The sequence below is a fragment of the Furipterus horrens genome, unplaced genomic scaffold (genome assembly GCF_987537825.1).
Source record: "Furipterus horrens unplaced genomic scaffold, mFurHor1.1.pri manual_scaffold_10, whole genome shotgun sequence".
NCBI lineage: Eukaryota > Metazoa > Chordata > Mammalia > Chiroptera > Furipteridae > Furipterus > Furipterus horrens.
This window is the reverse complement of record NW_028327180.1, coordinates 17366168-17392073: the sequence shown is the minus strand read 5'-3', so window position 1 is coordinate 17392073 and position 25906 is coordinate 17366168. Positions and strand designations below refer to the sequence as shown.

General features: G+C 35.8%; 1 protein-coding gene across 1 annotated transcript in view; it reads left to right on the top strand.

The window, feature by feature from the left end:
• The window catches only part of LRBA (LPS responsive beige-like anchor protein), a 530437-nt gene that overhangs the window by 412437 nt on the left and 92094 nt on the right, over positions 1 to 25906 (top strand). The window contains exon 47 of the mRNA XM_090287960.1: positions 2247 to 2399. Coding sequence (XP_090144086.1) covers positions 2247 to 2399 — 153 coding nt within the window. The remainder of the gene's footprint in view (positions 1 to 2246; positions 2400 to 25906) is intronic.

Below are 25906 nucleotides of genomic sequence, written 5' to 3'. Positions count from 1 at the left end.
GAAGGGCCATGCTGCTCCCGCCGCCCAGGTCGAGGGTGGGCCCTGTGCTGAGCCTCCCAGGATCCCAGCGGCCCAGCCTGGCGTGGGAGCTCCGGGCTGACCCCCGCACACCTGGTGGTGGTGGTGGTGGTGGGAAACCCCGAGAGACCCCAGCCAGTCCGTCCTGGGCCTGGAGGTGGGGTTGGGCGGGTTCTACATCAGGAAAAAGTGTCGCTGGTTCGATCTTCCAGTCAGGGCACATCAGAGAAGGAAAACTCTGACTCCAAAAAACCTCCGCTGCCTTGCGGCATACCTCTTCAGGGGAAAGGCTAAGGGAGTAAACCCCGACAGAAAATCCGGAGCCGGAGTCCCTAAGGCGGTTTGACGTTGTAGTCATCACCGGCAACTCCTGCGGCGCACCTGAAGCCAAGCTGTATTGACTCCGTCTTTCCCTTGGACCCTTCAGCTGCGAAGAGAGGGGGGGTCTGCTGCATGGGCAACAGCAGACCCTCCATATCACCCTGCCCAGGCTCTGTAGCTTCAGCGTCATCGCACTTGATTCAACACGGGAGGAGACAGATACCGTGTCACTCCCGAGTCAGACTGCACAACCATTTTCGGCGGTGCAGATAGACTCTGAGGAAGCTACACCATCGTCTCTCGAGACGGACGGCTGCCGCCGACTATATTTTTTCAGAAGAACCAGTGTTTATCATGAAAAAATGAAAAGTTTATGTTTATTTCTTTACTTTAAAAAATTACTTAGATTCCATGTTAAGAACATTTAAAATGATAAGCATTGTTGATGCTGCATAAGTAGAGCCCGTGCTTATTTGATGATCACGGACACAGATTTTAGAGTTAGACAAGTCTTGATCTAAGTTCTAAATTTATCATAAATCAGCTGTGTAACCTTGGGCAAATTACTTCTTTGAGCCTAAACTCATTTTTAAATTGGAGATGATGCCTTATCTTGTATAGTTAATGTGAAGGTTAAAAGTGATATGTTCTATTAAGAGTTTCTTTTAGTATCTAACATCTCATGCAACAAATGTTAGCTCCCATTAGCCATAGCTTTTTTGTTGCATAAAATAACACACATGTCTTTCCCCCCTTTGTCAATTATATTTACATGCATCATTTTTGGAGATGAGAATCTTAAAATTGGGTGGGGGATTACTTTTTTGTTTCATTTATGGTGACACTTTTAACAGGGTTCTTACTTTTAAAACATTGCTTAGTTTAAATGTTTTTCAAGTCCAGTGACCAGGTGACTGTCAGGCAGTTGGAGTACAAGCTCATTTCTACCATGCTTAGTTAATTATTGTGATTGTAAACAAAGGATGTACAATTCACAGTCAAGCAACATTTCACATGGATGATGAAGGTGATAATAGCTTCATTCCTGCTGGATCTTTTTTTCTTTGCTCTGGCGAGTCCATACTGACCTTGTCCAAAATCTGATGACCTCTCTATTTTACTCAACTGTTTGGAAAGCCTGGCTTGCCATAGCTGGCCCTGAGGGGGTATCTGAAAGACCACTGTGTCACTGACCCATGTCAAGACTGGATTTCAAGTGTGATCTATAGGACCTCTGAAATAGCTGTAGATGGGGCTTATTGTACACAAAAACCTAACTGGCTGCATTTTTCTGCTTATTAAATAGTCTATTTAACTCAAGTTTAATTTACTTAATTTCTTAGGCAGGTCACTTTGTACACTAATTATAAATTTTAATTTTTTTAATCCAGTATTAGTACCTTAAAACTAAATCTGAATGTTTTGAAACATGAGCAAAATATACTGTTAAGAGCCATTAATGAATATCTTCCTGGTTGGTGAAGGGACGAAGGCGGTGGAATTTTAATGCTTTTAAATATTTTGTTGTTTTTTTCCTGGAAAAGATTCCACATACCTCAGAAAATATCTTTTTAAGTTGTTATTGACATAGCATGTCACTCTGTTTATATCTTGTCAAACCTCAAATACGAATTACTCAAATGCTGGTATTTAAGAATTTTAAGGTTATGAGAATTGTCCTGAAGGAGAATGTAGAGCCCACCAGTAAGATGTTACTTAAATTTAGTTGGATGGGATCTGTCTACCTTAATAGAAAATGTGTGATAGGGCTGTGAAATGAAGAGAAACGTTTTTATATGTTTATTTTGTTTTTCTTCTGCATAATAAGAAATCATCAGGGCCTTTTATGAATATTTAGTCAGTATTCTACAATTTATAATATGACATTGTCTTTTATTTTTATATAGGAGTTGATCCCTGAATTTTATTATCTCCCTGAGATGTTTGTCAACTTCAATAATTATAATCTTGGAGTGATGGATGATGGAACGGTAGTGTCTGATGTTGAACTTCCTCCTTGGGCCAAAACCCCAGAAGAATTTGTTCGCATAAACAGATTGGTAAGATAGTAATCATCTCCTCTGTCTGTCATGAGCCTTTCTTTTCTCAGAGTATCTTTCATGTGTTAGTATAACCATTAACCCTTGCTCATCTGGACAAAACTACAGTTGACTAGGATGACTGAGAGTGACATTAATAGTTCATGAATCTTTATATAAACTTAATAAAATTTTATTGACTTGAAAGGTATATATATTTTTTAATTCTCTCAAACAGAATTTAGGTTACTTTCATATATATGTGATAATTCAAAATTATAAGTGAAGTTGTAAGTTAAACTGCTTTTTGAACATGGATTTCTTGTACCAGAAAAACCACATGATTCTTTGTTACAGGTTAGAAGGCCACTGCACATTTTAGGAATAGAAATGAGATATTCAAATTATATCCTGCCCCTGTCTTTTGAAGGGACTCTTCATGTAATATTTAGAATATGGAAACTTAAAAACACAGTAATCATTGTGTTTACAAACAATTCTTCAGAATCCTCTCTAGTGGACTCTTTTTTTTTTTTTAATTATATTTTATTGATTATACTATTACAGTTGTCCTGATTTTTCCCACTCCCCCCCCCCCTCTAGTGGACTCTTTAATACTCTCTGTTATATGGGTTAACTTTTTTTAATAAACATTTTATTTATTTATTTTTAGAGAGAGAAGAAGGGAGGGAGAAAGAGAGGGAGGTAAAACATTGATTTGTTGCCTCTTGCACATCCCCAGCTGGGGACAAAGGCAATCCAGGAATGCGCCCTGACCGAGAATCGAACCAGTGACCTTTTGATTCACAGGCCTGTGCTCAACCCATTGAGTCATCCCAGCCAGGGCTGAGTTAACTGTTTAATGAAAAAGTAACATGATTTTTCTTTTTTGCCTTTAATTTTCATAAAAGTTTAGAATCAGGGAGCTTTAAACTTAGTATTTAAAAATGATATTTTATATTCCATATTAAAGATGAAATTTAAATTGCATTGTTTGCAATTTACTCTCAGGGAAAATTTTTGCATTCTAGTGTTCTAGGTGGCATTTCTTACTTTAAACCAACAATTATATTTGAGTCCTGTCTTCTAGATCCTAATTGCAATCCCTTTATTGCATACGTTTTACATTTTATAGATTCTGGAGGCAATACAGGGAGAGTGGAAAGAACACAGTCTTTGAGGTTAGACTAGTTTTCTTAATTATGGATAAATCAATCTGCTGATTATGGGATCTTAGGAGATTTAATCTTTCTGAGCCTTGGTTTCCTCATTTGTGATTTGGAAATTATGAATATAAAATTGTAATTATGTGTGTAAAAGACCTAAAATATTCTCTGATTCACAGTAGGCACTCAGAAAATAGTACCTAATATTCTATTGCAGTCTTTTTTTTTTCCTTAATTTTTTATTCTATCTCAGCCTTAAGGTACCTATTACATTTTACTTTTACCCTGCACACTTTTGAAGGTTCTCCTTAAGTTATTAAAATGACAGCGAAAGACAAAGCTTAGCTATGAAAGATATTGAAGGATAGAGGTCAAGATTTTAAAGGTGACAATTGTCTATAGTTGTGTGATTTTTGTTTCCCAGGTGCATAGAAGTCAATGGAGACTAGTCCTTTTGCAGTTTTGTTTTTCTTTTTGTGGTTGCCCTTTTAAAACACATTTATTGAGTTATAATTTACATACCATAAAATTCACCTTTTTAAAGGTGCACATTTATTCAGTTTTAGTAAATGTATACAGTTGTATCACCATCACCACAGCCAGTGTTAGAACATTTGCACCACTCCAAAAAGTTTCCTTGTACCTGTTTGCAGTCTGTCTCTGCTCCCACTCCAAGTCCCAGGCAAGCACTGATTCCGTCTTTGTAGTTTTGCTTTTTCTAGAAACTATAGAAATGAGATCCTGCAATGTGTAATCTTTTTGTTCCTGGCTTCTTCCACTTAGCACGATGTTTTTGAGATCCATCCATGTTGCTGCACATATAAGTAGTTAATTTCATTGCAATGCTGCATAGTATTCCATTGTAAGGATTCAACACATCCTGTTTATCTGTTTAATAGTTTATGGACATTGGGTTTTGTCCAATTTGATAGAGTCCTAGGGGTTTAACTGCTGAGTCATATGACAAGAATATGTTTACCATTTTGCATTCCCACCAACCATGTATGAAGTTCCACTTTTCCATGTCCTTGCCAAGACTTGGTATTGTCAGTCTTATTTATTTTAGCCATTCTAGTAGGTATCTCACTGTGATTTTACTTTGCCATTCCCTAATGACTAATGATGTCGACCACCTTTTCAAGGGTTTATTTTCTACACTCATATATTCTGTGGTGAACTCTCTGTTCAAATATTTGGCCTCTTTTTAATTGAGCTGTTTGTCTTTTTATTATTTAATTTTAAGAGATCTTTATTCCCTATAAAAGTCCTTTATTTAACATATCTTTTCTAAATAGTTTTCTTCTAGTCTGTGGTTTGTCTTGTTTTTTTTGGGGGGGGGTATTGATTTGAGAGAGAGAGAGGGAGAGAGAGAGAGAGAGAGAGAGACAGAGAGAGAGGGGGAGAGAGAGGAATGGTGGGGAAAGAAAGAGACATGAGCTGTGTTATTCCATTTATTTATGCATTCATTGGTTGCTACTTATATGTGCCTGACTGGGATTCGAACCCACAACTTTGGTGTATCTGGACAACACTCTCACCAACTTAGCTACCCAGCCAGTGCCTTGTTTTTTCATTTTTTAATGGTTCCTTTTCAATTGCCATTAAAAAAATGTTTTTACTATTAGATATAGAATATTATTTATATAATATTTGAAAAGTATAAATCATCTTTGATCTTAAATATTTTTTTAAAGAATCAAAATCATATATCATTTCTTTATTGAAATGTTCTTTCTCAAATATGATTTAAATTTTTAAGTCTCAAGCGTACCAGCTCACTATTAATCATTACCATATTTAGTGTTATTAAAAGTACAAAAAGTTTGTTGGTGTGTTTACTTTGCTATAAAAGAGGTCTAAGAGGCAGAAACATTGAATTAATTATATTTAAAGCTTTTCAATAGTACTTTGACAATTAAAACAATTTAATTGTATAGGTTGGGGGTAAGCCATTCTCTTGACAGTACTTTCCATCTTTACTCTCAGAAGAGCCAGGTCTATTTGAGTATTTGAGACTGGCTTCCCAAGGGCACCAAAAAAAAAAAAAAAAAAAAAAAAAAAAGAAAAGAAAAGAAAGAAAAAAGAAAGGCAACTACTTATCAAATTGTTTTCCAATCAGATTTTGGTTTTGCCTGTCCCTGTTTTAAAGTTAGAATGACTATGAAGTTATATTCAAAATAGTACTTTACACTACTAACTGCCTGTTTATTATTATTATTTAAACATTTCTCCCCGTAATTCCTCTTCCTACAAGTTTTACAGATGTCTTTATAGTTTAGGCTCTGAATGAGCTTACACTCTGAGCAGAGCTATATAAAAACATCACTGCAAACTAATTGCAAACATAGTCTAGAGTTGAATATTTACATCTCTGATCATTTTAATTCATACTAGGAATGATACTTGATTTTACTTACATGTGTCTTTATGAAAGAATTTAATGATTTATTCGTTCAAAAATACTTACTATATACCTGTGATGAACAAAGCTTTCCTACAGTGCAGTCCATATTGATTCATTTTATAATTTCCTATTAACTTTCTATAAGTGACTGAATTATTAGTGTGGTATTTTATGTATCTGTTAGCATGTTATCACATAAGGGTTTTATTCCCCCTCCTCTTTTTGGTTTACCTCTTCAAGTCCACAGATTTTATGCAATGATTGTAGCTCATGAAATGCATACTACTTTGATCTGTGACCTTTTTGTGGTGCTAATCGGGTTCCTGATATCATTATACCTTACTCATTAATCATATTTCCTGCAGCCCGTCAGGCAGCCAGACAGCATAGGTCCCTGTTTCAGCCCTCTGTTGGCAGGTTTCTGCTTTTCCAGATTATTACAGACGATACTTTGGCTTCTCATAGCCAGAGTCATATCAAGCTGTGTGTTACAATTAAAGTCAGATGTCCTCAGGTTGAACAGGGATATAGTGTTGCAGCTGCCTCTCTTCCTGGAACAAACCAGCACCAAGAACAGATGATCTGTAGGACAGTGAATAATAGCAGATTGTACAGTACTCTGTTGGTAGCAGGGGGATCACAGAATTAATTAACTGACATACATTTTAAGATACCCAGCACTCTTTTTAAAGTATTTGGCTGCCTAAATATTAGTTCAGGGGATAAGATATTTTTAGGAACATGATTTTGATAGTGGACTGGTAATGCTACATTTTCTGTTAGTGTTAGAAGACCGTAACTACTCTCTTACCTAACCATTTTAATCCTTAGAGCTTGCGGTAAGTAATGAAGATCTAAATGTAGGATTAGCAAATTAGCTCAAGTCCTGCATTTATGTTCGGAAGATAATATCCTGTTTATTTTAGAAGGAAAACCCACCTAGGTCTGATTAATCTTTCAGGTAAATAAATTATATTTTCTTTGTTCTGAACAATTGGAATCAGGGGTAAAACCAAAGCAGTCTTAACTGCATCCCAGAGATTGCTCTGTGGTATTTAATATGACCTGGACAAAAAAAAAAATTTTTTTTTGTTCTGCTTCAAAAATATAATGAGAAACAGCCTTTCATACTTCCAAATAATATAAAAGTCTATGAATTCAGATTGCTCATCATATATCTCTTATGATATAATGTTGATGTTATGGACCTGTATTATACAGCCTCTTTTAAAAGTTGATGAAGTGGAACATTTTATTTTAGCTGAAGGATATATAGTTTACTTAAATTTTAATAAAAGTAATTCATTCATTTACCAGGTATTTACTGAGCATCTATGTACCAGCCCTGTAAGAGTCAGTGAACATGCCAGACCAGATCACTCCTCTGTGGAAGGTCACTTCCTCTTTGACAGCGTAGGCTGTTGACATAGAAAGCTTCTCTGAGCTGAGAGGTGGCATGAATCTAATAAAGGAAGGCTTCTGTGGATGAACTGTCCTGCGTTTACCAGCTTTTGTGTATTTTCTGTAGCTTTTGTCTTCTCTACTATTTCATAATGGTGACGTGAGTAGTCACTTGCTTGAGAAGGTAGAGGGAAATAAAATGAGTATGTTATTTCCTTTCCAGATGATATATGGACAGATTATAAGTGATATTTTTCTTATATTATCATCTGAGAGTAAAATAAAATTTTCAGATTTCATTTCTCCACCATCCTTGTTTTTCCCATCTATTGCTAAATATAAATCTATTCAACCTACCTAAACCTTTATAAATCTTATTTCTGAATGAACTAGGTCAATATTTCTAACCTTTTCATTTGAATGGAAAATTTACAGTCCTCCGGTGATGACAGAGTGGTTGACGCTAAGACTCTTCACGTTGATCAAAAAGTGCTGTATGTGCCTGTAGCAAGCCCTGCAGCTTGAGATGGCTGAGTTTGCAGTGATAGAGCCATTAGATTATTGCAATGGCATACTAAGTTCCAAATTACAGTGTTTAGGAACACTGTAAGGTAGAGAGATTTGATTGGGACTTGAAAGGAGTTGTACTTTTTGACCTTTATTCACATCCTTGTTTCCACTTTCTGGGTAAATGCATTCAAAAGCCCGTTTCTTAAGAGAGCTGACCAGGCAACATATATGGTTTTGTTTTTGTTTTTTTGAAAGAGAAGTGCTGGAAGCTAGCGTGCCCTTTTTCATACTGCTCCTTTTCCAGTTGATTCTTCGTTTTGTACATTGATAATGATGTGGCCAGGAATGTGTATACGGCCGTAGTAGCTTCAGTTGGTACTAATTATTCTCAACTGCGGACATGATCCTCCCTCTGCCTTCCCCGCTGCTTGCAGTGGTTGGATCTGAATCCCTGGGGAATGGAGGCGCGTTTGTACAAACTCTGAAAAATTCTAAAATTACTTTTGTTTGGTTTGCTCTTAGTCATGATATGTAATTTACTGTGAGATTTTTAGTTCAGAAAGGACACCTATGTAAGTGCATTGTTTTGTTGGAATATGAAAAAAAATTGTAAAGGAGCAAACGGTCAATTTACAGCCAAGACCCTCTCTGAAGACAAGAACAGGCTTCGGGAAGATTTATTATAAAGGTATAGTAACTAGGGAAAATTAGCAGACATAAACTAACTGAAGTTAGCAGAGAACCCAGAAAGAGACCCACACACGCAAAGAAACTTCGTCTATTGTAGAGCTGCTACTGCAGATCTGTGGAGAAAGGAAGGATTTTCAGTGGGACGTACTGAGGTAGTTGTATCAGTGTCCTAGGGCTGTCATAACAAAGTGCCACGGCCTGGCTAGCGTCAGCCTTAGCAGAGAAATTTATTGTCTCACAGTTCTGGAGGTGAGAAGTCTGAAGTCAGAGTCCAGCTACGTCAGTCCCTCCTCCGACTGTGAACGAGGGATCTGCTCTAGGCCTCTCGTGAGTCCCGTCTTCACGTCCTCCTCCCTCTGTGTCTTATCTCTGTGTCCAAATTTCCCCTTTCTATAAGGACACCAGTCCTGCTCCAGTATGACCTCATCTTAACATAAATAATTACACATGTAATGACCTTATTTCCAAACCAGGTCATATAATGTGTTACTTGGAAGTTAAGATTTCAGCATTTGAATTTGGAGGATGCAATTTAACCCATAAAAGCAGATATCAATAAAGGAAAAATGAAAGCAGAACCTTATCTTAGGCCACAAACAAAAATGAAAACACATTCAAGCTTTAAATATAAGGGAAAAAACTTTTAGGATGCAGGGGGATTTTATTGGAATAGAGAAAACTTTTCTAAACAGGAAACAAAAAGTGGAAGGTGATATATTACATTAATTGATTTTGGGATGTTGAATCAATCTTATATTTCTTGACTATATCATGCTTAGTTGGTATAAATTATTTTGATATATATTTTACTTTTTGGTCTTTAATATTTTGTTGAGAAATTACTGCTTTTGAGGATTTTTGCATCTGTACTCAAGAGGAATATTGATATGTAGTTTTCTTGTGTTATCTTTGTCTGGCATTATTATCAGGATAACATTGGTCTCAAGGATTGAGATGTAACAAAGTGTTCCCACTTCCTCTATTCTCTGAAAGTCTTCATGAAAGCTTGGTAATATTTCTTCTTTAAATATTTGGTGGAATTCACTACTGAACCCATCTGGACATTGGATTTCCTTTATGGGAAGATTTTAAATTAGCTATTCAATTCTTGACTTGTTATAGATTTATTCATATTTTATAAATTTTTTTCTTTCAGTAGTTTCAGTAATTTGTGTCTTTATAGGAATTGGGTTATTTAACCTAAGTAGTCTTAATTTATTGGTATAAAAGTTGTTTATTATATGCCTTATAACCATTTTAATTTCTCTAAAGTCATTAGTGATGTAACCTCATTCATTCCTGATTTTTGGTAATTTGACTCATCTTGATCAGTCTTGTTAAAGATTTGTTAGCTTTGTTGATCTTTTCAAAGAACCTCATTGTTATTGGTTTTTCTCTATTTTTTTTTCTTTTGTTGGGCTTATAATCTGATACTCCTGTCTTGCCTTTTGCTTGCTTTGGGTTTAGTTTGCTCTTTTTGTTTGGGAAACAATTTTTAAAATTTGAGTTCTTTTGCTCTTTTAATAGTCATTTTTACAGCAATAAATTTCGCTTCATGTACTGCTGCATCCCATAAACGTTGCTGCATCCCATAAACTTTGATATTTTGTTTGCTTATTATCATTCATTTCATAACATTTTCTAATTTCTCTTGTGATTTTTTTTTTTTTTACTTATGGGTTATTCAGAAGTATATTGTTTAGTTTCCAAATGTCTGTGGATTTTCCAACTTTCTTTCTGTTCTTTTAATTTCTTAATTTCATTGTGATTGGAGAACATCCTTTGTGTGATTTTTATTCTAGAGTCTGAACACCTGAAATCTGGACTGTGGACAAATGAAATGTAAACTACATTTTGTTTAGTGACATCTTACTGTGCTATATATAATAGAAGCAAAATAAAGTGAGATGATACTATTTTTAAGGTATATTACATTTATGTTGGAAAAATACACAAATTCTGTGTTTATTCTGGAGCAGCTTTCTATGACTTTTTACCAACTTATTATTTCATTAAAATAGAACATACTAACACATTTTTTTAAATTCATAAGAATAATAGGATATTCCGCCCCACAATGTCCATCTACATGATACCAAAAAGAATTGTTTTATAGTGATTACTCATTCCTGTAGACTTCACTGTCAGTGATGTGCCTGGAAGTGTGTGGTGGGGGAGAATCCACATTCCTTCCCCTTCCTGACACAGGATCCTCCAATAGTGGTGCTTTTACCTTCTGGCTTCCAGGTCACATCATTGCACACGCCTTTCCCACTCCCCACTGTGCCTGCCACGTAGTGTTTTACTCACTGCGATGTGAGCCTGCTCCTTTTTAAACCAAACTCTATCACAGAGCTTATAACCTTACACTTCTTACCACCACAGCCTCAGAACAAAACCAAACCAAACCAAAAAACCTGCAGATAGCTCTTCTCATAACTCATCTTCCTTAAAACGTTTCCTGAAATCCCCTGTGGCCTTCCTACAGCCCATTCTCAGTCTCTTTATGTACACACATGACTCATGGGTCATTGTTTTTCTTACCCGGTGGACCTTCTCTGTTATTTTGCATGTAGAATTCTAGTGTGAGGTGTAGACTGTGCTCCTTTACAGGAAGTAGTATATTTCCAGGTGTGGTTCATGGAAAATACAGTCTGCACCAGACTTTCCTCAGTAATAGTTCATTAACAATGGTCCTTTATTCATTCAGTTATTCATTAAATGTTTGTTAAGTACCTATTTTGTACTATCCTAATAGCTCAGTGTTGGTTGGTGGAGGAAGGGATGTAAATCCCCATCTAGCCTCAGAACAGTGGGGAAGAGATAGATTTTATAATAAACAGTGTGGACGAGCCATATGAAGAAAGAAAACCTCATATCTGCCTTTCATACCAGAAACCAGGGACCGGATACCTAACGGTGAATAACTGAAACAAGTGCCAGAAGAAAACATTAGTGAATTTCTGTATAACCTGAGAGTGGGGAAAACTTTCCCAACTATGACTCAAAATCCAAAAGTATTAAAAGAAAGAACTGATCACTTATATTACCTAAATACAGATAATAACTTTCACATGGTAAAATGCATGAGAAGCAAACTCAAAAGACAAATGACAAACTTAATAAAAATATTTGAGATTTAAAGCTTAGACAAATGCCTAGTGGACCTCAGTTATAAAGAACTCTTAAAAATTATAGGGAAATAAAACCAAGAATCTAATAAAAATGGTAACAATTCACAGAAAAATAAATGTCAATCTCCCTTCAACACATGCAAAAATACTCAACCTTTCTCATAATAAAAGAAATATAAATTGTACTGAAACTGTATCTGTATCTTTCAGATTGGCAAAATTCCAATGTATTCCAATTCTAACGTATTCTGTTGAGGACGCTGTGGAAAACTGGGCATTCTCCTACATTGCTGATGGGAATGCAAAATGGCATACCCCAGTGAAGGGAAACTTGCCATTGTCTAGCAGAATTACCAACCTGTTTATCCAGTGACCCAGTTTACAGGTGTCTTTCCCACTGGCCAAAGTAGGAAATGTCATATTCACAAGTGGGATCTATATTCTTTCATAGTTTTGACTTTGGAATGCCTTATACAATTTAAAAAATAAAATCAAAGAGGGGAAAAATCCAATCCCTAAAAATTGAAAACACATTGGAATAAGTAACTTTAGTAAGGTAAGTGTATCCCTGGTAGGATCTATTTTATAGACAAAAGAACCAGAAAAGATCTTAAGCTTTTTAAACCAGTCTTATATTTAGGTAATGATGGTATCATTCTTTTGAAACTATTGTGGGTATATTGTAGATTGAGCAAATAAGTAGTTGTGTTAATAATGTCAACATTTAGATTTTAATACAAGAGATTAAGAAATTCAAATGTAAAATCAGTAAATTCTTTTACAAAAAGCATAAAAGCAGCCTGACAATGGCAGCTAGAGACAATTTTTTATGTCCTAGTTATTGATAAATGTGTTAGTTATTAAGTTGCACTAAACAGACTTATTGTAAAGAACTTAGCTAACTAGGAGACCAGACTGTTTCTTCTTTCTGGTCAGCAGTTTCTCCCTTAGCCAAAATTGTATAGGCATCTGAATATAAGCAAAAATCACTATAAGGTAACAGGGACTTAGAATAAAAGAGACAGTTGATGATCTTACTCATTGAACGTTACTTGTTCAGTGATTATACTCTTCTAGGTTCTGGGGACGCAGAGGCAACCAAAGCAGACAAAGCCCCTGCCCTCATGGACTGACACGTCACTTCCAAAGGAGATCTTCATGGCCACGCTAGAGAGAGATAGAACGCCTGCCACAGAACTCAGAATATTCCTGTTCGTGTGGTTGAGCAGCCTCTGCTCTAGGTCTGTTTAGGGCACACTGTCGCCTTCTCCCTTTCTGTGCTTCCCTTTTATAAGCTGTACGTCGAGCATCCGCCTTCTGTGAAGCCTTTCTCCCAACGGGGTGTCACTGTCTCCACACGCTAGTAGTTACACGTTTCTGAAACTCCCCCCAGTCACCATGATCAGAATTTGGACACCCTTCCCAAATTATTCCTGGTGATGTTATTTTGCAGAGTGACTAACCTAATTCATTTTGCAGCAACTTTTCATAATAAAAAAAAAATTATTGACGTACTTTGATGTATTGACTTGACGAAAATAAAGATAAACAACAAAACCTCATTTGTGGCAGCTTCCTGCTTGTCCAGAGCAGTATCAGTTCTCTAGAGGTTAGAAGGTGGAAGAAGGAGGATGGAAGGAGAGATACTTACTTTTCATAATAGAAAAAGAGAAAGAGGTTTAGGAAACGCACTTTTTTTTTTTTTGTTCTTAATCTTTGTGTAAATTGTCACAGTGGTATGCTGCCAGGTACAGCTGGAAGTTATCACTTTGCCAGGGACTAATGATAATGGTTGGAGAAGAGCAGTGTGGCTAATGTGCTCACAAAATGAGCTGGAATTCACAGAAGGACGCTTTCTCACCCCGTTCCCTTCCTCTCTTCCCACCCCCCGCTGCTTTTGGTGGTGTCCCACGCTGCTCGAAGACATCGCCTCCGGTCCCTCACTCCCTTTTTCCTGGCCCTGGGCCCTGTCACCTGCAGCGGCAGTGTATCCGAAAAGCAGCCTCTCCGCTGTGGGGTTAGTTCTGCCTGCAGATACTTCCATGCACCTCCGCACAGCGATACCCGATAAATGACTGCTTACTGTGGAATTTATGTCTCTTTTGATTTGCCAGTGCCTGCTCTCTGTCCAACACATTTTTTTCCAACTTAAGAATTTTATGTAAACTAGCAAATTTCTTTGGTCATGGTAACCAGAAAATAAACTGCCCCTGCCCCCCCAAAAAGGAAGAAGAGATTTGATTTATTCTTTTCCAGCATATGACTTACCTCCCTTCATCAATCCCTCCCTTCTTCTCTTATTTCATTTTGTTTTGTTATTTATTGTTTATCTATGTTCTAAAAATATTTTATTTCTAACAGTGATCTTGGGATTAAAATTTTTAAACTATTTTGTTTGCAAATAATGTCAAACTTAAGAAAAGTTGCAAAAATAAAAATAACATATATGACATTTGTATGCTCTTTACCCAGATTTTGTAATGGTAATACGTATCCCCCTTTTTAATGTGAACTTTCTCCCTCTTTCCTTCCCTTCTTTTCCCTTCTCTCTCCCTGTGTGTGTATACATATATAATACACATGCATGCATATATTCATATATGTAATATACACACATATGTAATATTTTTATGGAGTCATTTGAGAGTAAGTCACATCATGTTTCTTTACCCCAAATACTTAAGTATATATGTCCTAAGAGGAGATATTTTCTTAATATAACCACAATAACAATTATCATGTTATAAATTTAAGTTAATTCAGTAGTTTAATCTACTTTCCATATACCAGTTTTGTTAGTTCATCTGACAAAATTTATGGAAATTTTACCCTGCAATACAGGATCCAGTTATTGCTTTCCGTTGCTGTGCAAATTCTTAGAAGTCACTTTTCCCACAACCCTGCTATATTAGTTTCCTAGGGCTGCCATGATGAAATACCACAGACTGGGTGCCGTAAAGAATAGAAACTTGTTGTCACACAGTTCTGGGAGCTAGAAATCTGGGATTAGGGTGTCAGCAGGGTCGTGCTCGCTCTGAAGGTGGTAAGGAAGGACCTTTCTTTCAGTGTCTGGTAGTTCTTTAGTTTGCAGCAGTATAACTCCAGGCTTCATCTGGCCTTCTCCCTGTGTACATGTCCATTTCAAATTTCACCCCGTTTTTAAGTACATCAGTCATAATGGATTAGGACCCACTCTAATGATCTTATTTTAATGTCATTATGTCTGTAAAGACCTATCTCCAAACACGGTCACATTCTAAGGCATTGGAGTTAGGAAGCCAACATCTTTGGCAGGGGAACACAACTCAACCAATAATTCCCACTTTACCTGTCTTTTCTAAACCATTCTTTAAAAGAGTCTTCTTGTGATACCCTCTTTTTGTATATTTTTAAGCTGTATTATAATTAGTTATGCTGAACAGAGAATTAGATATAATGGATTTCTGATTCAGATTTCTTTAAAAAATAAAATGGCAGAAGTTGCGATCCAGGTTCCCTGAAGAGATTTAATGTGCATCTCAGGAGCAGATCACTTGCATATGTATCTGGGTCGTCCTGTTTGGTACCCTGGGAAATCATATAGCACATCTCTTTTCTTTATGCTTTATCAGGATGCCTATACATGTGATACTTTTTAAACTGGAGTCTCTCACAAATACTGCTTTTAAAGTACTTTGTTGGTTACTTACAGCCTTCCTGCTGTGTAACGTGTAATACAAGCTCCTTCACAGTCTACCTCCTACCTCCCCAAGTTCATCTCTTGCAGAATATTGTCTAGTCATACTGAGCAGCTTACCCTTCCTTAAAAGTCCTGTGTTCTCTCACATTTTATAAGCTACTTACTTTGCCTACGAAGAATTTCACATTATTCTCCCAACTGATACACACATCCACTCCTCTTTCTTCATCCCTCCCCACTGCCACCCTCCCCTCGCCCTTCACGCAGCTAGCTAATGTCTGGATACTTTTCAGGAGTCCCTTGGGTATTACAGGAATAGGAAGAAATAGGCTTTTTGAGAAAGATAAATTCAGTTCTCAACATAATGAGATTATATTTTTAATATGGATTTTAAAATGTGTTAAGGTAATAAATTATAATACATAATAGGATAAATTATAGTTTGAAGTTTTTCTAAATCCTTTTGCATATTATATGTATGATAATAGATACTATCAACATGTAATTAATCCAGATTATTAGAATATCTTCTCCTGACTCTTCTGGCTCATTTTCACCACCCTAGCCCTTCACTATTAGCTTCCTTCTAGTCTCCTTACCTCTTAATACAGTGAATATACTAATCATAAAATTCTCTTCCAAATGGGGAGTGTATTTATGTTATTGCCCTGCCTTTAAACTATGACTGTATGTGTATAATAGTGCTTATTCAGGTACACCCAGTCTTAAGTAGGATTCCAAGCTCACCATTGAAACCCCTGTTACACAAAGAATTATACCTGTAGTAATGAAATCTGTCCCCTGTAATTTCTTCCCATTGATCCTCATTCTACTGCCAAGACCCAAACAAAACAGATTTAAATCTAACTTTAGTGAAATATATAAATACAATAGCCATGACTGCGAGGTCTTTTTTTTTTTTTTTTTTTTTTTTTTTTTCCTATGAGGTTCCAGGTGTACTTTGTACTTCTCTTCTGATTCTCTTTACTCTTCCCTTTGTTATGCCTACTGCTATTAACCTTACTCTTTCTTCCTCTTATTTCTTATAAATAGTGGCTTCAACTTAAGATTTCAGTGATATTCATGGGTAGACCTACAACTCTAATTCCAGTATATTTTAGGAGCGTAGTTAGCATTAATAAGGGACTTGGTCCATAAGTTTTACACTTACATATGAACTACCTCAGTAATTTGATAAAATTGTAAATGAGTACTTGAACCTGTATGATGCATCTTGAACCTGTATGATGCATCTGTGCCCATAGCATGTTAGGAGAGCAGCCAAGTGTCTTCTGTATTAGTTGAGTTGTGACCATAGTTAAGTTACTTAACCTCTCTTGGAAGTAAATAAATAATGGATATTGAATAAGAACAGTAGGTTTTAAGCTTTATGACAGATTTTGATTAGGTGTAATAGTGAAGGAGCCCATGGCCACTGAGCAAGGGACTTGTGATGTGAGAGATTAAGTCTTCTCTACTGTGGTAACATACAATAATGATAACTAAAACTTCTTTGATGTGGAAATGCATTCAGTAGAGAAAATTAATAGGTGAGCTCTCATGCTGAATTTCTCACAAGGACATCTGAAGTTATTTATTACTCCTGTGAAAATGTGTTCAGCCTCCTCTTTATGTAAAAGTGTCTACAATTCATGAATTAAATCTTCATAATCTAGCACTGGTTGATAGAATCTTCAGTTCAAACCACCCCCCCGCAAAAAAAAATTAGTGGTTATGGACAACTTGAGATCAATGATGCCATAAAAGAAAGAAATTATTATTTCAGGGTCTGGAGTTGTGGGGGTGAAGGAGAAAGAGATTGTATTATAATACATGACTTGCAAGTAGAGAAAAGCACTTAAAAAATATCTTCAGCACGTTTATTGCTACAAAGTCCATTGTTTCATTTAGCAAATATTTATTGATACCTGCCATGTGCCCAACATTGTGCTCAATTCTGGAAAGATAACAGAAATTCTCATGATAGAATCCCTACCCTGCAGGAATGCACTGTTTAGTAATAGAAATAGTAACTACAAGAATGTAATAAATTGGAGCATAGATGATAGAGCAAATTATTTTGTTCAGGAAATGAAGATATTTAAGAGACATTTGAGCTGGGTATTGAAGGAGCTTCTGTCTAAGAAATATATTTCATGTTTTAGTGTAATTGATGTTTTAGGGCTTCCATCTGATCATATTGCCTTTTTAGACTGTGTATATATACATAGTATGCTTTACTAAATTAAACTGCTTTTACTGCTGGTTTTGTGATTTACAGTTTTCATACAAACCCAAAAGTATAAATAATTTATTGCAGATGGAGGTTGTTTTCTTGGGTAAAGCCTGAGTTGTTGGCATTCTGAGGAATTAGGAAAAATCTAATCCATGCCACCATCAGGTTCCTTCCACTTTGTTCCACCGGTGCCTGGTTTGTACTTCTTCTGCAGACATCTTCCGTATTCACTTCCTAGCCCTTTGGAAGGAGGCAGAGGACGTATAGGATGAGCAGCTTCTTTGTAAAGGATGTGACTAATCTCTAAAATTTACTTACATGGTTCACTGTGAACTTCGTGAGAATTTGGGGAATTCCTTGAGGGATTTTTCTTCTATCCCAGCCCTTCTCCTTTCTTGAATTCCTACAGATTTTAGGAATTCTATAGCCATTCCTACAACTTAATCGATGTTTCTTTTCCGTTTGATTTTCTTAAATGTGAGAAATTCTTCTAAGGCCGGGATCTTTTTTCTTAATTCTGATGAGGGAAGAATTGACTTACTCGCAGGCCAAGGGAATTTACTGAATCAATTACAAATTGCAGTGTATCAAATATATCAAGCCTAAGTAATTTGAAAAGTGTTTGGTAAATCTGATCTTTGGATATAAAGGCAGTACTTTGAATCTGTTTTATAGCAGACTACGAATGAAAATAACATGAGAGAATATTACTCAGGAACTCCTTCAAAGATTTCCATGTTTTCAGTTTTCTACTTCTTTTGAATGTCCTCTGGGCAGAGGGAATATTGATATGTCCTTTTTGGTTTGTTCACCTATGTCTTATGAAATAATATTTAGAAAACAATAAAATACAGTGTTACAGCAAGTATTTTTAGTATTTTTTTTCTCTTAAATGCTTTGGAGTACTATTTAGATATTTATGGAGAATGCTAATTTGATTATCGGAAAGCTAAGCACTGACAGTGTCTTAGTTATATCTTTTCAGCAGAGATAATGATCCACAGAGATAAATGAATGCTAGCATAGTTTGGTAACTAAGTTTTAGTTTTAGTTTACTGCATCCCAGTTCTTGATTAATAACCCACTGGCATCAGAAAGATGTCAGTGTTATTTCCAGGCGGTTTGTTCCTCGAAATATCCAGGCAGGCCAAGTCTGCCTTACTGGCCTAATGCTGCCCATTTTCCTGTGGCTTCTCTCTTTCTTTACGCCTTTGTCCAGCTGCTCCTCTCTGCTGCTGCCACGCTTGCCCTCCAGCTCTTGCATAGAACGCTCAGCTTCCCCCGGGGCTACTGTTAATGCTTCCTTTTTACTCTGCTGGCTGGGAGTGCACTTGGCCTCCTCAGTCCCAAACCTCTCCTCCCTCTTCTCCGACCAACACCGAGCACTTAAGTAGCACTTTCAGCCTCCACCAGTTATCAGGAGTAGCTTTCAACCCCTCATTTCTGGTCTGGTAACTCAGCACACTGTCCCGAGAGAGCTTGTCTAAGCCAATTTGCCCTCTTCCCTCCTTCCTCTGTCTGTTCATCTTCCTTTTTTCTGCCTTATCTATTTCCTTGATTCCCCTTTTGTTTTTCTTTTACTCTCTTTGTAATCTTCCTGATGATCTTTTTGCCCCGCTTTTTAGTATATAGGAGGTGCCACGGAATTAGGCCAATATTTGTAGTAGAACAGAAAAGAATAATAAATTTAAAAAATTAAACAAGGTTGCCCATTATTTTAACTGGGCCATAATGCAATTCTATATTATACAAATATGGGTTTGTTTGTTTTTTTGCTTTCATATGCGGAGTTGTATATATTGTATTTATACAGCTCGACTTGTTCAAGACACTATAATATGGGAAAAGGTAAGAAGTATTTACAGCACACGTTTTATAAAGAAAAAAAAATCACTTAGGTTGATTTTTGTTATTTTTCCTGAAATGGTTTGAATATGTAATTTAATTCATTTGCAAACTTAACTCCCTTGTAAATATCCTCTGAAAGTTAGCTTTTTCGCTTTTCGCTCTTTTACAAATTTATAATCTAACACTTCTGAGCCAAATATTAGAAAATAAAGATAAAATCTGTTAATTTGGGGATCAAGAATAATAAGAGCTCTGTCATAAGGCCTCAGTCATTAACTGCTGGTGAAGTTCATAGGACAGTTCCAAGTGTATGTACAGTAAAGCCCTGAAAACTCATGGTGACTAACAGACTTGAGGGAGTCATTTAAAGCCCTTGTTCCCTTCCCACCATTACTCCTTTATTTTAATGCCTTTATATGGAAAAAAACTTTAGGTGAAGTTTCTGTTTTGAAAATCTCACCAGCTGTGTATTCTTTTTGTATATCCCTATTTTATTCTTTTTCTATACCCCTGTTTAACCAAAATATACAGGGGTAGGCAAAGGTAGGTTTACATTTGTTCGTCTGGAAAAAGACCTGCAGATCATGGTTATTACAGTAGTTTTTTTTTTGTTTTTTTTTGTTTTTTACTCAAAACAACGTCACAGCGGCACAGTGAACCTATTTTTCCCAACCCTGTATGTGGTTTTACTCTTCCTCCACAATTAAGTCTGCATTTTAAACCTACGAAATATCTTCCTTATTCTAATTCCCTTCATGTATGTTTGTTTAGTTTGTAGGGTTTAATGCTGGTTTTATATTTAAAGGAAGCATCACCCCATAGGAAGTCACTCGTCTCTCAGAACCTTAGCTCAGAGCCTCAGGCACTGCTATCCCTTTGCAGAGAGAAGGCAAAAGGGAGGGGGCGGGGAAGCAGGGAGGATCTGCTTATCACATTTTAAGGGAATATTCTGCCACCTTTTCAGTCACATCAGTTACAATTATGAAGATGCCTTCTTTTGAGATTTTTTCCTTATTTGCACCCAGTGTTATCATTAATGATGCGGCTTTTAAAGGCTCCAGGAATTATAAATTTTAATGTTTATAGGCATGTGATATCTATATATTCTCTATTCTATATTTTTTTGTTCATTCTCCTTGGCCCAGAATGGAAAGAATCTACCTTGCTATTGAAGTGGCTTTTAAAATTATTATTTCATTTGATTATATGACCTCATGATGTATCCATAGCAGTCATTATAATACCCATATAAAAAAATAAGAAAATAGGCTCCGACAGATTATATATATGATTTGGGACACATTTCATAAAGAATAAAAGTGGCGAATTGCATCAATTAGACAGGGGTTAAATTTAATAACAAAAGCATCAAAGAAAACTAGATAAATTGGACTTCACAGGTAGTGTTAAAAAACAAAATGTACTTAAGAAAAGGAACATAGAAAGTAATGGAAAAGATGTCTTATTTTCCTTTCATATTAATACAAATTTTCTGTACAACCAATAGTTCTCGGACTTCTAGTGTTTAAGAGTTTATTAAAACTTGAGATAACAGGATCCCACACCATATTGATTAAAATTGACTTTGGATCTTTGGGGACTAGGCTCTGGACTAACCTTCTAACAAACACATAGTAGGTGACCCTCCAGGGGGACAGGCTTCAGATCTCTTGCTGTATTTGGAATATTTTAACCTTGCATTTATTTTAAGAGGAAAGTAATGATTAAGGGAAAAGAAAAACCCTTACTTTGCTGAGGGTTAATTCACAGTTACTTTGGAAATATTATTATGAGCAGAGTGGAGTGATCTTTGTGACTCTCACACTGGTGTGACCCTGCGGCACTGAGGAGTGATCCTTAATTGCTTGTTTATTGTTGTTCTTTTCCTGAGTATGTATTTCATAGTTGATTTTTCATTTCACTTCATCAATTCTATATACCTTGGCAACATAATAAGCAACGATATGTGGATAGTGTTAGAGAACAAAGCCAAGAACTCAGCGTATCGTCCTGGAGTTAATAAGTGTGCAGCTGAAGAAGTGACTCACAAAGAAAATTTATCATCAGGGTATGTGCTTTGAGTTATATTTCCAGTAATGATAACAGTTTTGGGAGGTTTTTTGTTTCTTTTTATTTGTTTTCTTGTTTGTTTGAGCCATGTGCAACATAATTCTCTTTTCAGCTAATAGCATGTATATGTGTCTCTTTACTGAGATCAGAGACTTGCCTTTGACTCTGAACTGTATTTATCTGAGTGTGAAACAATAGACTTACACCTGTAAAATAGCACTCATTACTGTTTCTTTTTTCCATTTTAACCAACAAATTTTGTCTAATATAAACTTCGTATTTAAAATTTTAGCCACTGATGATATTTCTAGTGATGGAATTTGTGTATAGACATTAATGATGAACTTTCACCCAATGTTTTGTTTACTTTTCTGTAGTAGATTATTTTTAGTGTATTTTAATAATGGGTAAATTAAGAATATATAGAAATGAGTAGTATACTAAAATAAGAATAGCTAAGAAATTATTGTAGTGAATTTTATATTCTGATTTTCAAATGTTATTTAATTCCCCAGGTGATGTTAAGCTACATACTAGTTATATTTTTGACCTTATTTTCTTTCTATTTGAAGACATTTGTGCTATTACTTCCATCATATGTCAGTGTTTTTCCTATATTACATATATAACAAATATTGCAGGGTTTTTCTACATTACAGGCATCTTAAACATATCTTTGGCTAAGTTTATCTTGTGTCTCTGAGTTCTGTTTACCAGATCTCTTTTTGTTCTTTCTTCCCTGCTTACAAGGCAAGCTAATAGCTTTGGTCAAAATCAGACTCTGACTCTGACGCTTGCACACACACAGGTTGCCTTGTCTACTCCTGATATTTCCCAGCATTCCACATCTTGAAGTTATTTTTAGTATCTGGACTTCCTTTTTTAGAAAATTGATCTGGGGAGTTTGCATCCATTTACGTTCTGTAGACAATTAAGATCTTTGAAATTATAGCACTTTAAAAAATAATAAAAGCAGTTAATAAAAGTTTTATTTTCATCTGTAAGTAAATTCAGGCAAAGAAGAAATAGAGTCTGTGAATGACGATGACCAATTTATGAAAGGCAGCACTTACTCATGTGTGCCTTTTAGGGATTGCTGTCCAGTCAAGCAGAGAATCAACAGTAAATGAGAGAAAAATTATCGTATTTTTTGCCTTGATGAGAGGATCAGTGTTCATTTGAGTAGGAAAACCGAACCGGACAGGTAGCCAGTGATCAGGTACTTCTACAAAAGAAATGAGGGACCATGCTGCCAGTTACTTTTAATGATTAATGTGATTTTAAATGCTATTTAGAATGACGGCAAGATATGGGAAATTTAGGATGATATGGACTTAAAATGTTTTAATTCAGGTGACTGCCAAAAATTTTTTTAGTCAGGTAATTGTCAAGTGATCAAATACAGATTCTACCTGGCATGCCCATGGAAACTAGCAGGAAAAATGTACTTTTTACACTGGTGTAGAACAAAAATTTAAACAGTGATGGTAAAATCCAAGCTCCTATAAATGGGGCATTGATTTATAATCATGATTAATTACTTATGTTATTTACAGTGTGTTATACTATAAAAGTTGCCTATTATATCTTAAATGGGCATTTGACTCATGGGAAATTAGAGGTCTAATAGACTTGAAGTACTGCTTGGTTAAGAGATACAAAGTTCTCTTCTCCCACTTCTAGAATTAAAACAATCCTCTCTTTCTAAAGATTTTAAATCAAGTCCTAGCTTGCATCAGCTGCTGTATAGTATAGGGGTTCTTTAATATACTTAATAGGCATGTTTACATGTATGCTGTATAGTTGATGAGTGTTACCCTAAGTGCTTAATCAAGGTCCCAAGTTTCCATGTGCAAAATATCGCATTAAACAAAATGTATTTGCTCTGTGTTTGCATATTGGTGAACTGTATTAAAACACACTGAAGTGTTTAAAGCACTTTTACTAGAGATAGCAATGTTCCTGCTTAAAAGTCTATAATGAGATTTAATAGCAATTTTAAACAATAAAAAGCTGCAGTTTTTAACAGATTTTATTCCTACTGAATTATTAATAGTAGTATTTTAGGTATGAACTTTAAAAATCATAACTAAAGAATGCATAATAATAACTTAAATTTGTATAGTATTTATTACTTTACAAAATAATGTTTAGTTAGTTATTTGAGTCTCATGATGTCCTTGGGTGGCTGGAGGTATTTCAGCCTGTCTAGGAACTTGGGAAGGCTGACAGGCAAAGTCACAGAACTGTTCTACAGCAGAAATTCACAGTCACATTTCCAGAACCCAGATCCATTACCTTTCTTTCTAATTATATTTTATAGTTCTTTATTGTTTAGAAAGCAATTTGTACACATCTTATCTGAACTTTGGCATAATCCTGTGTTGTGGATGGAATAAGTATTAGTGATTTTATAATAAATCTGATGGTCTGGAAGTCACAGCTAGAGCAAACAGGCAAGAAAAAAAAATTTGAAAGTCATCTAGATTGGAAAAGAAAAAGTAAAATTGTTCTTTTTGCAGATGACATGGTCTTATATACAGAAACCCTAAGGACTCCACACACACACACACACACACACACACACACACACACAACTGGTGATCTAATAAATCAAAAACGTTGCAGCGTACAAAATTGCCATACAAAAAATCAATTTCTTTTTTTATACACTGACAGTGCACTATTTGAAAAGAAAATTAGGGAAATGATCTCATTTACAATAGTACCCAAAAAGAATAAACCACTGAAAACTACAGAACATTAATGAAAGAACTTAGATACAAACAAATGGCAAGATACCACACATTTGTAGGTTGGAAACCTTAATGTTGTTAAGATGTCTATACCACCCTGTGGATCTACACACTACATGCAATTCCTGTCAAGAATCTCAATATTGTTTTTTTACAACAATAGAAAAACAATCCTAAATTCATGTGGAACAACAAAAGTACCTGAATAAGCAAAACAATCCTGAGGGAAAAAATGAACAAAGCTGGAGGCATCACACTTCATCATTTAAAAATATATTACAGAGCTATGGTAATTAAAACAGTGTGCCACTGGCATGAAGACAGACACATCGATCAGTGGAACAGAATCAGGAACCCAGGAATGAACCTATGCTCATATGGTCAACTGATCTCCAACAAGAGTGTCAAGAATATAAAATAGAAAAAGGATAGCCTCTTAAATGGTGTTGGAAAAACTGAATATCCACATGCCCTTGTATTACATGAGATACAGAAATAAACTCAAAATAGATTAAAGACTTAAATCTAAGATCTGAAACTGTAATACTCCTAAAAGGGAACATAGAGAAAAGCTTAATGACATTGGTTTTGACCATTATTTCATGGCTCTTGACACCAAAAGCACAGGCAACAAAAACAAATAGACGAGAGGGACTATATCAAACTAAAAAGTTTCTACTCAGCCAAGGAAACAGCCAACAAAGTGAAAGGACAACCTATGGAATGAGAGAAGCTATTTTTAAATCACATATTAGATAAGGGATTAATTTCCTAAGCATATAGGGAACTCCTACAACTCAATAGCAAAAAATCTAATAACCTGATTAAAAACTTGGCTGAAGACTTGAATTAGACTTTTCTACAAATAGTACTTCACATTAACAAATGGCCAACAGGTGTATGAAAAGATGCTCAAAGTGACTATTCATCAGGGAAATGCAAATCAAACTACAGTGAGATATCATCTCACAGCTGTTGAGATGGCCGTTATCAAAAAACAGAAGACAGCAAGTGTTGGCAAGGATGTGGGGAAACTGGAATCCTTCTGCACTGTTGGTGGAAGTGTAAAATGGCTGCAGAAGTAGCAGTGCAGAAAGGGGTGTTGTCTGGCATGAACAGACATTGAAGAGTGGCTAAGATCAGCTACAACTGTCTCAAGACAATGAGTTCTATTGCCAGAACTTTTCTAAACTCTAGAATTTTGTTCCTCTTCAGGCTATCTAGAATATTCTTTCTTCAATTACTTGACTAGCTGACTTTTAGCCTTCAAATCTCAAGTCATATGTCACCTTTCCAAAGGTATTTTCCTTGCTCATTCTATTCAGAATTGTTATTTCTATATCTCATTTTGTTTGTAGCAGTGATCATAATCTGTCATTATCTTGTTGAATAATTTGTGTTTTCAGTCTCCCCACTAGAATGAAAAGAGAACCTTGTCAGTGTCATTCACTGCTGTGTCCCCAGTTTTTAGCACAGTCTCTGGGATGTATGATAAGTCCTAAATGAAAGTATAGTGGTAGAATAAATGAATGAACTAGGGTCGGGGGTTTTTGTGGCTCAGGAGGGCAAGTAGGGAACCAAAAGAGGACTGTATTTGTTGAGGTGCCATACATTGTTTTAGGTTTTCTTTCAGG